Source organism: Suricata suricatta, chromosome 14 (genome assembly GCF_006229205.1).
Source record: "Suricata suricatta isolate VVHF042 chromosome 14, meerkat_22Aug2017_6uvM2_HiC, whole genome shotgun sequence".
In the NCBI taxonomy this organism is placed as follows: domain Eukaryota; kingdom Metazoa; phylum Chordata; class Mammalia; order Carnivora; family Herpestidae; genus Suricata; species Suricata suricatta.
Window position 1 is genome coordinate 68,434,461 of NC_043713.1, and position 14,722 is coordinate 68,449,182.

Below are 14,722 nucleotides of genomic sequence, written 5' to 3' on the forward strand. Positions count from 1 at the left end.
CCGCCTCGCGCTTCCCCCTCGCGACTCGGCCGCGCTCCGGTCGGCGGGCTCTATGGGGAAAGCGGCCGCTCTGTGCCGAGGCGGCGGCTGTGGTGGCCGCTCCCGCGGACTCTCGTCGCTGTTCACGGTCGTCCCCTGCCTGTCCTGCCACACGGCGGCGCCGAGCATGAGCGCTTCGACGCCTGGCCCGGGGCCGGAGTCCAAGCCCCAGCCCAAGCCTCAGCCCCAGCCAGTGCTGAAGCCTGAGCGGCACTCGGTGTCACAACAGGTGTCGGAGCCAGTTTCTGAGCCGGTGCCAAGACTGGAGCCAGAGTCTGAGAAGACCTCCGAACCAAGGCCAGATCCCAGACAGGGAACGGAACTGCTGCTGGGACTGGGGAAGGGGTCAGGGCCCTGGCAAGAGTTGGACTCAAGTGTAGGGGCTGGACCCTTCCCCAAAGCCTCGTCAGAGCAGCCCCCAGCACTCGGGCCGGTAGCTGGGAGGGTGCCCTGGACCAAACCCGAGCCCGAGTCGCTGCCGGCGGCAAAGCCCCTGCCCGTTGGGCGACCCGGAGAGGCAAGGACGTCTCCTAGGGTTCCAGTGTCAGGGACTAGCATGACCTCCACTGCGCCCATGGCCTTACTGCCTCTGGACAGCTTCAAGGGCTGGCTGCTCAAGTGGACCAACTACCTGAAAGGCTACCAGCGCCGCTGGTTCGTGCTCAGCAATGGCCTGCTGTCTTACTACAGGTAGGAATGTGCATCTGATGCCGGAGGGTGGTGATGCTGCAGTGATGGTGACAGAGGGCATCTAGGGTTGGAGGACACTGCCACAAGCCTAGGGATGTTTGGGAACAAGTCCCTAGCAGGAGAAATAATATCTCTGACCAACCTCCAAAGGCTGGGGGCCCTGACCTCTAACAGGGGAGCCTCCCTCAGGACCTCTGACAAGCTTGCGTTAAAGGAGTGAGTGGGGACTTTGGAGGTAGAGAGTGATCTGGGGCCTTGGGGCCCCTCTGGTCTTGGTAGTTGTGGAGCCTCAGGCAGCCAACTGGAGTCAGTTCCCCCAAAGCCTTTGATTCTGGTACAGGAATTAAGATCGTTGTGTTAAGGATTGAAGGGGACAGTCACCTTGTTCAGTCCTTGGCACCCACTATGGGAAAGACTGTTTCCCCCTCAATTGGTCGCTTAGTTTATTGCCCACTTTTCCTGACACTCCTGGTTGCCAGTCCTTGGGAGGGGCACAGCAGACTCACCGGTGTGTCCGACACAGTGCCTGCGTTTTAAGGGTCCATTTTAGCATTCCATGGAGAATCAGAAGTGTCCCACCGTCACCTTCCTTATTGTAGAAGCAGCATGGGTTTCAAAATTGAACTGCGATGGTGAGATAGCTAACACTACCCACTGAAATGGATGAAAGGGGCAAAGATACCGAAGGCTTTCTCTCATTTCTTACTGGCTCTTGCCTTAGTGTGTTTCCTGGGGATTGTTAGTATCAACACTGAGGTCTCAGATCACTCTGTGCCATTGGTACTCAGACCTGAGTCAGCAGCAGAGGTCCCAGAAGAGCCACAAAGTACTTGCCCCTCTGCTCTGTTTCTGAGGCAGTGGGTCTAGGAGGGCCTGAGATTTGGCATTTCTCACAAGTTCCCAGATGCTGCTGCTCTGGACCATGGTCTGAAAAGCACTGTTCCATTGTCATTGCAAACAGGAGGGCCCTGCCTTCCTGTTTGCTAAAACTCAGGTCACCTTAATCACTTCAGTTGGCCAGGCAGTATCCCTTTAGGTCACTCACTATAGGATTTATATGATCCTCCCCAGCCTTCTAGAGGATGGTTGAGTGTATGATGCTCCTGAAAATTCAGGAGCTCCACCAAACTTAAGTGATGTTTCCCACTCCAAAATGGGGGGTCACTGTCATTAATTCCTGGAAAGGGAGAAACCTGACAAGTGCTTTTCATGTATTTTTCTCATATGAGTCTTGGTGTCCCTAAGCCCACTCGGCTGTGCCATCCAGATGACACGGAACAGTGTTCTTAGAGTTAGGCAGCCAAATGAAAAGAGAACCTTTTCCAAATGGTATTTTATCCCACTTACCATTCTCTGTCAGGTGTGTAAACACTTCACCAAGACATGCAATGATAAGGACCATCAGTGGTTTGCTATAAATGTGTCATTGTCAGCTGTGGGCCATGCTGTTTTACATTACATCCACTTCACCCTCACAACGACACTGTGTGGTGAGTTCCAGGGTTGTCCTGTGTTACAAATGAGGGGTTCTGAGGTTTGACAGGAGGATGTGGCTTGTCAGGAGTCACTGGCCCAATAGGCAATGGAGAGAGATTCTGACCTGGGCCTTTAGTACCTACGGTCTGTGCCTGTCCCAGATGTGTGTCCAGATGTCCATGTATCCCTGAGTTAGCACTGTTGAGTTATCTGTATTTACCAGGTACTACTAACCTATAGGGGCCAAGGTCACGTTTATGAATATAGGGTCCCACATTTCCAGTAGAAGTAAAGTCTGACTGCATTCACTTTTGTTTTTGTTTTATTCTAATTGAAAGAGCAAAGATGTCTTATTTTCTCTTAAAATAACTGTGTAGACAGTTGGCATTTCAAGGTTATCTAAAATGTGCAGATTCTTTGGGTAACAAGAAAAATTCTTATTGCTTGCTGATAAGGTTGTGGGGACAAATACTGGTTTGCGTAGTGGAGGGGGTGAGAACAAGTTTCTTGTGTGTGTCCTTGCATAGTCTGGCACTGTAGTTTTGCTTTTGGACATTTATAGACTCCAAGGTGGACAGATTTGTTGCTTGACTTGTCTGGGTGGAATGAATGATTCCTGTCATTTGTGCAGCCCCGTGCCATCATTTAGTCCCATGTGAGCCTTTCCATGAATATGTCCTCATTCCCATTTTACAGGAAGAGAAACTGAGGCCAAATGAACAAACTTCAGTGGCTTACTCAGAGGTGCCCCGCTTGTGCATGGTGCCCAAATGCCACTGGAGATGGGTAAGTCTCCAAGTGCAGAAAAGGCCCTTCTGAGGTGGAGCCAAAATTGTCACTTCTTCCTGGCACTTCTGTTCTGCCTTCTGGAATACCCTTTGGTTTCCCCCTCCTCATGCTGAGAAGCATGTCAGATGTTTGACACTACACCATTCTCCTGTCCCTGCCTCTGATCTGAATCCTGCCATCCTGCCTGCTGTGGACAAGGGGTGAGTGCCCTCTAGGCCTGTCACTCATCGTGCTGACAGCAAGTGGGGTGGGTTACCCAGGGCCCTGTCTGTGCCCAGTGCTGTTCATGTGTATTTTCTCCTCACCCTCCCTGGAACCCTGGCTCTCAGTAGTTCTTCAAGTGGGTGTGGCTGGAAGAGAGCCAAGATACAAGCTTATGAGCTGAAGACAGGGTGAGAGAAGTTTTGTTCATGATCTCTCTTCCTTAGGGGGCAGGTGGAGCCGGGTTTTACCTGTTGGACTGATGCACCTGGGTGGAGAGGGAACCAGAGCCATTTCTCTTACAAGCTTCCCTTCTGGAAAGACCACTCTGATTTTATTTTATTATTATTTTTTAACTAAGCGAAGCCTGGTGTTCAGAGAAATGTCTCCAGAGAAAATGTAGGCACACATTTCTAGTGCTCTCCCCCCTAATCCCATCCTCCAGCCTGCCCCCCTCCAGAGTAGCCATCATCCCAAATTTTAGTCACTATCCTCTTTCTTTCCTTCTTATTTAGTTTTGTCTCCTCTATGTACAGTTTAAAAAGTCCCATATTTTTCATTTCAGCCATTTTTAACATGATAAAAAGAGCATTGTACAATACATGATTTGGGAGGACTCGTTTTGACTGCTGTGTAACAGTCCAGGATGTGAGTGTGCCGCTTTCATATTTGCATTTTCGTCTTGATGGGTGACCATGACAGTTCTTGTACATGCGCAAGGAGTTTCTCTTGGGTGAAATTGCCGAGTTGTAGGAATGTGAAAGTTCCCCTTATATGACGCCCAAACTGTTGGCCAAAGCTGTTGTATCAATTTAGACACCCCCGCTTCCCCGGCAGTTAATAGATTTTGTGGATTTGGATCCTTTGCAACACTTGGTATGGTCAGCATTGGTTTTTACCAATCAAATGGGTATACTATGGTATCTCGTCATCTTGGCCTGCATTCCTATCCCCATTTTTACCTTAATGGAAAGTCAGTGGAACTTTGGATTAGAATTTCTCTATTCAGTGTGTCTTCTTTAAGGTACTTCCATCCTGGATTTTGCTTGAGAAGCTCATTTGATCACTTAAGCTTATTCTAAGTATGCAGGGAGAGAAAGTACATAGTGCCAACAGCTGGGCTTAGTAACAGTCATATTATCAGGATTAAAAAAGTACTCTGTAAATATTGTCACATGTAGAAACAATTTCTGGGAAGTATCAGGAATTGTTGGCAGGTATTTACATCTTTCCAACAATGTGCTAGGCATATAAATAAATACAGGAGTTGAGGTTCTTATTCCATTGCTAGCATTCATTTTTTTAAGTTTATTTCTTTATTTTCAAAGGTGGGGGAGAGAAGAGCAAGGGAGAGAGAAAGAATCCTGAGAAGGCGCTGCAATGACAGTGCGAATGTGGGGCTTGAACTCACAAACCATGAGCCAAAATTCAGAGTTGGAGGCTTAACTACTGAGCCACCCAGGTGCCCTCCATTGCTGGCATTCTTAATCACATGCCGGTTTGGATACAAAGAGAATATAATTTGTGCACAGTTTTTTTTTCTTTTGGTTGTTAGTCCCCATTTTAAAGATTTTATCCCAAGTTCTCTTATCTCATAGAGAGCATGTGTTTACCTGAAATTAAGGAAAAATTCATAAATGATGTGGAATTTTCAAAGGTATCTTCTTCAGCAAGTCCTTAGGGAAAGAGTATTCCATACATACTGCTTTACCAACACGAATGACAAAATTGATTTGGCTAAGCAAAATTCAGTTTTGTTTATAGCAGTTGCCTATTCAGTGACATTATAAATGACATTTGTTTCCAAGGAAATGATTTCAAACAGAAGGATTTGTTTTAATTTATTTGTTGTTCAGGCTGATCTGTGCAGGTAGGCATGACTAAGCCAGTTAGCAAGGAAGGCCTCAGAGAAGTTAGTCTGGGTCTGTAAGAAAGAAAGCTTCAGTCAAGTGAGAGTAAAATTTGAAAGCCTTCTTGTTGAGGAGGACCACTGAAGATTTGGTGAGCTGGGCCCATTGTGGTTGAGGCCAGGTAAAAGAAGATGGCACACCAAGACATCTTTGCCTCTAAGATGGATCATGCACTCACTCTTCCAGTTAGACCATCTCTCAAAAGCAAACTCTCACAGAGACTGGGTGCCAAGAAATAGTAGTGTCCTCAGTGTCACTTTGGGTAATACCCAGAGGGCAGAGATGGGAAAGACTCTCAGTTGCAAAATGTCCCTGAAAACCATGAAGTTAAGAGTGCAGGTCTGCAGGTTAAACCACTGGGATCTCCACCCTAGAAGATGGTGGCCTTATCATATTGGATTCAGCTTTAAAATACCGCTCAGTGTTTCATACCATGAAACTGTTAGAAGGCTGACAAGGAATGCATTGGTTGATAATGTATCCGCACTTGTTTGAAGTGTATTTTCTTCACATTTAGCATATGGGTGTGACAAAGAGGTCATGAGTGGACTGGTAGCAGATTTTGGAGGCACACAATACACACCAACATTCTTAGCAAGGTCTGGTGACAGGAATTGTAATTATCCCCACCAAACCTGCTCCTCCTGCTAACTTTTTTCTTTCTATGAATAGCTCCAAACCTCTGAGTCATGCTTGCTGCCTCCTCCCTCCCTCTTCCAACATCAGATGGAATTGTGAGCCCTGCCTGTCTTTTTCCTCTAGTCCCTCCTCTCTGTTCCTAGTGCCACATTGTGGTTCAGGTCTGCCTTCTGCTTCACTGGTGTCCCAGCTTCCAAATTCTGCCCTGGACAGCACATCCTCACCCAGTGGCCCTGGAGTTGCCTTGTCTTCTCCAGGATTCTTTTTCAACAGTTCTGTCCCTTTTGTTCATACATTCCTGCATTGGTTTTCTCCTGTTTGAAGTGCCCACAGTGGCCCCTGACTGATGCAAGGGCCATGCCGTCCTTCTCTGGGAGCCACATATACACAGGGTGTCTGTGTAGGCATCTCTGCAGACAGCTTTGCAGCAAAGGAATGTCATAGCCAAGTGCAGCATCTTTGTATTCTGCATAGAGCCTAGCAGGGTGCATTGCTGCTGTTATGTTCTCAGTAGCTTGGTTAATCTGAATGGATGAGTAAGAGAATGAATGAGAATTGCTTGTAATTTTATGAGATTTCAGAAGGCCAAGTATGTTAGTGCCAAACTTGGATTTTCCTAAGTTGTTTTCAGTTTTAAAAACTTGTTTGCTGGAATGAGATTTGGATGATAAGTGGGAGATTACTGGCTTAAGCCTGGAGTGCCAGAAAAGCTGCAGTTATAAAATAGAGATTATCTGGATATATTGTGTTGACAGATTTGAATGTGTTGAAATAATCTTTTCAGTAAACCAGTAGCCTCTTCTGTGGTCCTCATTTGTATTTTCATAGGTTTGCAAGTGTTTGTACATATGGTCTGTATATACCTAGGATGACTTGTCACTTTGTAAAATTGGAGGAATGGGAGCAAAGATAAAGCTATTAAAAGGCTTTTTGTGATTTTGTGGTGCCTTCAACTAGTTTCATGTGCACCAGAAGGTTTACTTTGCACACGCTTCATATGCAAGACCCTGTGAGAAGCAGGTTATGCATCAAAGGTGAGGCTCCTACTCCAAAATTTTAGATCCAATCAGTCCTTCACAACTGTGGGGTTCTCTGCAGTTATTGAGATTTCCAGTTCATGGTTTCAGAGAGGAGTGCAGACCAGGAGTGCTGTTCTATTATTTGGAAGAAAAGTAGGAGCTCACAGATGGCACCAGGGACAGCTCATGGACTCCTCCACCTCACATTGGGGAGACCCCTAGTAGGGTCTTGTGTCGGGATCTCCAAGACTAACCCCAGGTTACATAAGGAGGTATGAGGACTCCTAGGACTCAGCATCTATTTGTGTTTACAGCTGTGCTTTATTACAACAAAAGGGGGCAAAGCTCCATCAGCAAAAAGAAGGAGGGGGCATGGGGAGAAGTCTGGGGAAACCAGGTGCAAGCTTCAGAGAGTCCTTTCCCAGTAGATTCACACAGAACACGTTCGATTCCTCCAGCAATGAAATGTGAAATGATACCAGCCAGAGAAACTCATTAGAGACTCAGTGGCCATGGTTTTTACTGGGGGCTGACCACATGGGCACCCTTTGCTTGGCACATACCCAGAGTCCCAAAAGGAAAGCAAGTATTCAGCAAGGATCACAGTTTTGTATAAGTAGTTTAGGGACAGTGAACCACCTTGATCAGTTAGTTAATCAGGGGAGCCCTCCCCAGTTCCAGATTCTCAGATGCCAGCCAAGGACAAATCTCAGGTGCAGGCCTTTCAAAGGGTAAGTGGTCTCAGGCCAGCTGTGTCAATTCTTTTCTGCACAACTCTGACTTCCTCCTTGCAGACTTCAGTGATGTCAGGCAGGGGTAAGGGCCAACACTCGCTCCGGTTCAAGGAGAGTGAGTGCTTTCCTTTGGCTTTGAGTGGCAGAGTGGCTTCTTATTTCCTATCAGAGAAAGCACATGCCAGTTGTGCAGGTATGGGTGTAGCCTGCTGCTCTGTTATGTCTGACGGCCTTCTCTGTGGAACCTCTGGCCATGTGGTCATCCCTTTATCGTTTCACAGACACTTTTGTAACCTAGACCTTCCCCAAGACCCTTTGGTCACTTGGATTTTGCCACATGGACTTCCTTCCTCTGCAAGTACTTTTGTGCCTTTGATGGAATGTCTGGTCTGAGTTCTTCAGCTGCAGCTGACCCTTGTGCCTTCTTTGGGAAGGGTCTGTTAATCCAAGATTGGGGCCTGATGAGCAGTCTGGAACATTTGTGATAGTAAGCATACACCAGCCCTGGTTGTATCTTTTATTGAGGGCCAATGATCTATAAGGCAGTGTGGGAGATGGACACACATACCACCACTAAACCACTAGAGGAAGAGGAGGAGGGGAATCCATACCCATCTTGGTCATTTAGTGAAAGGCCAGCAGGTTCAGATACAGTGCTGTGGGTGAGCTCCCAGGGAGCGGGGTATCCAAGCATGCAGCTTCCATGCTTCCTGTAGTCTTCTGTGGGTATAGTTCACAAACTATGTCGGCAAAGAAAGACAGGTCTGTGAAAAGGGTGTGAGGTTCCTTAAATAATGTCAAAGTCTGCTTCTTGTAGGGGGAGAGAAGTACACTGCACTGTACACTGACATACAAGGAGTAGGAGATGGTAAGAAACGCCCTGAATAAAATTGAAATTGGCAGCTTGATGTGTGGTGAATCACACATACCAGGTGTTACCACACAGAGATGTGGCTTTAAGAGGCTCCTTTCATAATCACACACATGAAGCAAACTGTCAGTGAGTTTCAAGGTCATGCTGGGTGCTGTGTGTTTTTTTCTTTTATATGGGACTACTTCCCGCGTCTGTTTCCATTTTTAAGAGTTCTGATCACTAAGTTTGACTCCTCTTGACACCTCATCACATGCTCAGCCACAGCTCTGTGCATTGAAGGCTGGTTTTACAATTTTGACTCACACCATTTGATCTGCTTTGCTGGGCCACTGCCTAAACCAAGAAGAGGGCATATGGCATTGCTGAGCTTGCATAGGAAACTGCCAGATTGTGTTGTTCTTTGAGCAGCAGTAGGTACCGTCTTCCTGAAATATAGTGTATGACTTTCCTGGGCTCACCACTCATTGTCCTTCCCAGCTGAGCGCCCCCTCTCCCCACCCACCTCTTGATTCCCTGGCCTTGACCCTTCTCCCTAATTTGCCTTATTCCTCCTCTGCAAACCACATGACCTTCAGTATCCTATTCAGATCTCTATACTGGCCTTCCCTTCATCCAAGAGATCCCCTCTTCATTTCTATAGACTTCCTAACTGACAGTCTTAATTCCAAGTCATCTCAGGATGAACCTGCCTGGATTTCCCCGCGATGAGATCGGCTGACAGAACCATTCTTCCTCTGATGCTCTTTTGTTTCCCATTATGTCATTTGGCTGTGCACCCCTAGTAGCAGGATTTTGGTTTATCTCCCTTAATACCTTGTCTCCTCCACTCCAGAGTCTGGGACTATGTCTTCTCACTGTAGTGTCCCCTGGGGGTGCTGGGCATTGTGCCTTCTACTTACTAGATTCTCACATTCCAGTGAAGTCATTTTTTTAATAGAAGACATTTTGTAATTTTAGTGTTTTTTTTTTAACATGTTATAAAGACCCAACATGCTATTGCAATAGCCCAGGAAAAGTCACTGAATTACCAGGAGAAATGGAGTGACCACAGAAGCTACACATCACTGAGATTTTTGCTCCTTTTCTGAGGCTTATTGTGAACAACAGGATATGTAACATTATTGAGAATTAATTATACTTGTTTATATTTAAAATTCTTTGGGGGTGTGTGTGTCTGGATGGCTCAGTGAGGTAAGCATTGGAATCTTGATTTTGGCTCAGGTCATGGTCTCATGGTTCATGGGATCGAGACCTATGTCAGGATTCTCTTGGGATTCTCTTCTTCTCTCTCTCTCTCTCTGCCCCTCCTCTCTTCATGTTCTCTCTCTGTCTCTCTCTGACTCTGTCTCTCTCTCTCTCTCTCTTTCACCCTCAAAATAAATAAGTAAACATTAAAAAATTAATAAAACTTTGATGAAAAAGTTTAAACTGTACATTAAAAGACAATAGTATAACAAATCCCTGTGCACCCATTACCCAGTTTCAGCAACTATTAAGTTTCTGGCCAGTCTTATTTCATCTCAGTCCCCTGCCAATACCATTTATTTTTTTTAATGTTTATTTATTTTTGAGAGACAGAGAGACAGAGCTTGAGCAGGGGAAGGGCAGACAGAGGAGACACAGAATCTGAAGCAGGCTCCAGGCTCTGAGCTGTCAGCACAGAGCCTGATGTGGGGCTCAAACTCACAAACCACCAGATCATGACCTGAGCTGAAGTCAGCTGCTTAACCAACTGAGCCACCCAGGTGCCCCTCCTGCCAGTAGCATTTCAAAGTGAATCTCAAATATCACATTTCACCTGTAAATATGTCAGTATGTCTCTCTAAAGGATAAGGATTTTTAAGAACTTATCTGCATTGCCATTGTTATACTAAAACAAATTAATAATAATTCCTTATTATCGCCAAGTATCCAACAGTTTTAATTGTCTCAAATGTCATAAATGGTTTTTGATACATTTGTTTGTATCAGGACCCAAATGAGGTCCACTCATAGAATTTCACACAGTCTGGGTTTTGCTGATTGCATTCTCTTAGTGTAGGTTAACAAGTTCCTGTGTCCTCGGTAGTTCTTTAATTCAGCAGATGGATCTAGAAACTTGATCCAGGTGGTAATGTGTTCTTCCCTTTAACCACAAGATTTCAAAATGATGAGTTGGTTCTTATCTTCCAATGGTGACCAATCCGTTTGGCTTGTTTTCTCAAAAGCACTATCATCTCATGGATACAAATATGTTTGCTATGTGTCAGCCCACTGTTGTATTGCCCTCAACGATGCTTCTATTGTCCTGCCTTGTCTTTGCCCTCATGGGGGCCTCTTCAGTTGGCTCTGGAGTCCTTTGGATAGGATGCTGATGGGAGTAATAGTTTCCTGTGTCTAGTTTGAAAACGTGTTCCAGGCTCTCCTGGCACTTGTCTTATCTAAATCCTGGAGCCAGTTAAGGCTCCAATTTAATTCTTTTGCATGTAGACCTTCAGTTTTCCCAGCACCATTTGTTGAAGCTCTCCTTCCCCCATTGAGTGGTCTTGGTACCCTTGGCACCATATATGCAAGGATGAAAATCAATCCTATTTGAAAAACATGTATTGGATAGGACATTGTGCCATTTCAGGGTCCATTGCAGCTCTCTGCCATCTGGGACTGTGTGAGTTTATCCAAGAAGACAGACCTCTAAGTTCCCTTCCCACACCTCTAGGTTTCTGTAACCAGCTCTTAAGCTCTCCACTTGTGGAAAAAAAAAAAAAAAGATTGTGCTAGCATAAGAGAAAGTGGGTTGAAATCAAAAGCACTCAGGTTGCTGGCAAAGATTTCTGACAGGTACCTGCATTTTGGCACAAGAGACTCCTTTTCGTCTTCCAAGCACCCCAAACACATCAACTATTGCTTATTCTTAGAACCAGCCTTGTCTCTGCCTCTCCAAGATCATCTTCTAGTTTCTTCCTCTACTGTCACACCACAGTGACAGTGGCCTCTGTGTACTCTTAACAAGGAAAGGGGAGATGAGACTTAAACCTGGGTTCTCCACTCACTTGTACTTCTGGATCAGGCAGCTCCAAAATAAATCACCCCAGAATTCAGAGGTTTAAAGCAAGGGTGTTCTATCTTGTTTACATGTCTGCAGATGGCTGGGGAGCTCTGCCTCCAGCAGCAGCACCTGGGACACTCCTCTGCTTTGAACAAGTAAGCTAGCAGTCAGTCTTCTCCCATGATGGTACAAGTGTAGGAGGCCTAGCAGGAAAGGAAGCACCCTGGCTGGGGCCTGCACACCTTCACTCTGGCCCACATCCTGTTGGTGGAATCAAGGCATATGGCCTCTTCCAGTATCAGTGGGGCCTTTGTATTATCACTCCCCACTGTCGTGAGTGATCCTACAAAGCCTAATGACAAAGGGTGTGGACATGTAATTGTAATTAGTGAAGGACATTAGGAATTGGGAAAAGTACTTCAGTCTATCCCAGCCTCTAACCTTCCTTCCAATCATCCCATTCTTCATCTGTAAAATAAGGGGCAAGACTGGGTGACCTCTGGGGTTCCTTCTAGCCCCAGCTTCCTGAGAATTTGATGGGGGAACTGATTAGAAGATGTTGGAAGAGATATGAAATATCAAAGATGATCTGGGCTTGGCATGGAAATGCCTATTGACTTAGTGGCTTAGAGATTAGAGTCCAAGCAGCTGGAGCTGGTGGGTGACCTGGTAGGGAAAGAATGGGGAATGCTTTTGCTGAACCACAGATGGGCTAATGATGTGTTCCTATTCCCAGATTTGGGAGACTTGCAAGCAGACTGAGGGGAGGATACTACCTATTGCTACATTGTTCACATGCTGTAACAAGAAAGACACCTTCCTTGAATTTTCCACTTTTAGAAAATAAAATTATTTTGCCAGCTGCAGGCACAGAAGTAATTTTCTTCTGAGTCCTGCAGTTCTAAGTTTGAATTTATTTTGCCTGCCAGTCATTGCCTTCTGGAGATGTGATTAGGACATTCTTAACCCCTGAGCAGATTCCCATAGTGTTTTCTCTGTCACTTGCATTTACCTGCGTGCCTCACAACATGCCCCGCCTTTGCAGCCTTTTAGACATTAATGGCTTCAGGCTGCAGCCCTCCTGCCTCCCTTCCCCTGTCAGCCCCAGATTGTACTTGGTGGCAATATGTCATTCATGAGCACGTGTAGCTGTTTGAAGGCAGGACGGTAGTTCATGTGTTGTCTGTTTCCTCCAAGAACGAATCAGTTTTCAGGAACTGTTAGCCAGACACACATTGTACAAGCATGTCATCAGTGCCTGGGAAGCTGGGGAGCAAGCTTCTCCAGGTCCCTGGGTAAGTTGCATGGTGTGGCAGTGGAAGAGTCTTTGGTAGGAAAGGACCTTATAAGTCATCCAATCTAACCATTTCTCTGTTCATTGACTTCTTCCTATGGCATATCTGCCCCATCAGCACCGGCCTCTGAGCAAACCTGTGTGGTGACAGAGAGCAGACCTTTATCTCCCAAGACAAGCTGGTATTCATTAGATAACTCTGACTGTTAGAAAGTTCTCCCTCTGTTGAGCTGAGATGGGTTTCGAGGCAATATCCGTACTCATTGGAATGTTTCTCTGTCCCACAGAGATGAACTTATCCATTCCAGACAACCATAGTCTTCATCCTCAGAGATGTTGACTCGGTGTCCCTGTGTATTCTTTCTTGTTGCATGACAAATCATCCTAAAATTTAGTGGCTTAAAGCAATAATTAACATATCACAGTCTCTGTGGGTCTAGAATTCCTGAGTGGGTGGTTACTTGGGGGTGACGGCTTGGGATGTTTCATGAGAGCTGTACCTACTTGAGGCTTGACTGGGGGTGGAGGCTCCGCTTCAAAGGTGGCTCACTCACATGCCTTGCAAAGCGATGCTGGTCTCACTGTCTTTGGTGATGCTGCCTCTGTTTGGGGCCTCTTCAAAGGGTAATTTGAGTGTCCTCACAACATGGCAGCTGGCTTTTTCCAGAGAGAGAGTGATCCAAGGGAAAGCAAGCAGAACTCGCAATTTTTAAAAACCTTTTTCACATTTTTTTTGACTCTGTAATTTCCACAATATCCTGTTAGTTACACAATCATCCCTGCCAATGTCAGAGAAAGTCTCCAAATCTCTGTTGCCCTCACTTTTGCGATCTGTAAACAGCCCACTTGACTGTTTGAAACAAACCATGAGGGAGTACTTGGTAAACGCTTTCATAAGTGAAAGGGATGTTTTGAATGTAAGAATTTTTCTAGTACTAAATGCTTAACTAGTGAAAATCTCCTGTTTAACCTCACACTCCTGTTTAACATGTACAATCAGGGAAATCAGGGCTGGATTTTCCAGAAGATGAAGAAGACGTATTTGAGGGCTCTTTTGGGTGTAGGCATGCGGTGTACTCTCCTTCTGGAGTTCAGAAACGTTTACATAGGAAGACAGGGCCCTTCCCTCATTCAGTCCAAATAGTGGAGGAGAGACAGAAGGTCATACACTCTTGTTGGATTCCTTGGGGGCCCAGGAGAGCTACGACCTCATGGAAGCCTGGACCTCATCTGTTTTTTTCACTGGTCTGAAACCTAGTGCCTGGCCTGCGACATTGAATGAAACCATGAACATGACAAGTGGGGGTGACAGTTGTTTTAAACACAGTCTCTGGGAAATCTGTGGCTGCCTGTGGTGTGAGGCCTTCAGTTTTGCAGGCTGCTGTCATGTTTTGATTGGAGTTTTGCTGCCATTTCTGCTTCACTTGACTTGAAACTTGGTGGGAGTCACTTTTACATAAGATTATTCCATCTAATATTAATATTAATGTTCATAAGACTGGGGGTCTGAAAGGAAGGAATAGAACTCCTGAATAAATTATGTGTCTCGCTGTCAGATTTGTAAGTTTGTATTGTAATCTGTGCATTTAAATTTGTAATTGGCCTTGGTGTGTTAAAATTCAATCTAAGTGTTTCCTTAATTGACTTCTAATTTGTAGTGTTCTAGTCTTTTGCTTGGCTTGCTAGGTGATTTTCTTTTTTAAAACCTTCTTTGTTTAGTGTAGTATTTTTGGGGGTGGCTGTGTCTTTAGTGTTGCTGAAATTTTAGGCTAACAGATCACTTGTAAAAGGAAGAATCTAGGTTGCTAGAACATTCTGTAGATTGTACCTGCAGCTACAGAAATTGTGTGATGATATAAAAAACCAAATCTGTCCAACTATCCTGAATTGTTCTGTACCCATGACTAGGCCTTGAAATAGATCCATCCCTGTGTCCTGGGGACCTGTCATCTTTTATCTCCTCCTGAGACACTCAGTGCACAGCCTCATTCCTGTGCCAGGCTCATTGGGACTCAAGAGGTCCCCTTCATTA

At 45.6% G+C, this 14,722-nt stretch overlaps 1 protein-coding gene across 2 annotated transcripts in view; it reads left to right on the forward strand.

Moving 5' to 3' along the window:
• The first annotated feature begins 39 nt into the window (after positions 1–39).
• Positions 40–14,722, forward strand: part of OSBP2 (oxysterol binding protein 2) — a 179,549-nt gene continuing 164,866 nt past the window's right edge. For both annotated transcript variants that reach the window (XM_029922490.1, XM_029922491.1), the window contains exon 1: positions 40–729. In XM_029922490.1, coding sequence (XP_029778350.1) covers positions 53–729 — 677 coding nt within the window. In that variant the 5' untranslated portion in view covers positions 40–52. The remainder of the gene's footprint in view (positions 730–14,722) is intronic.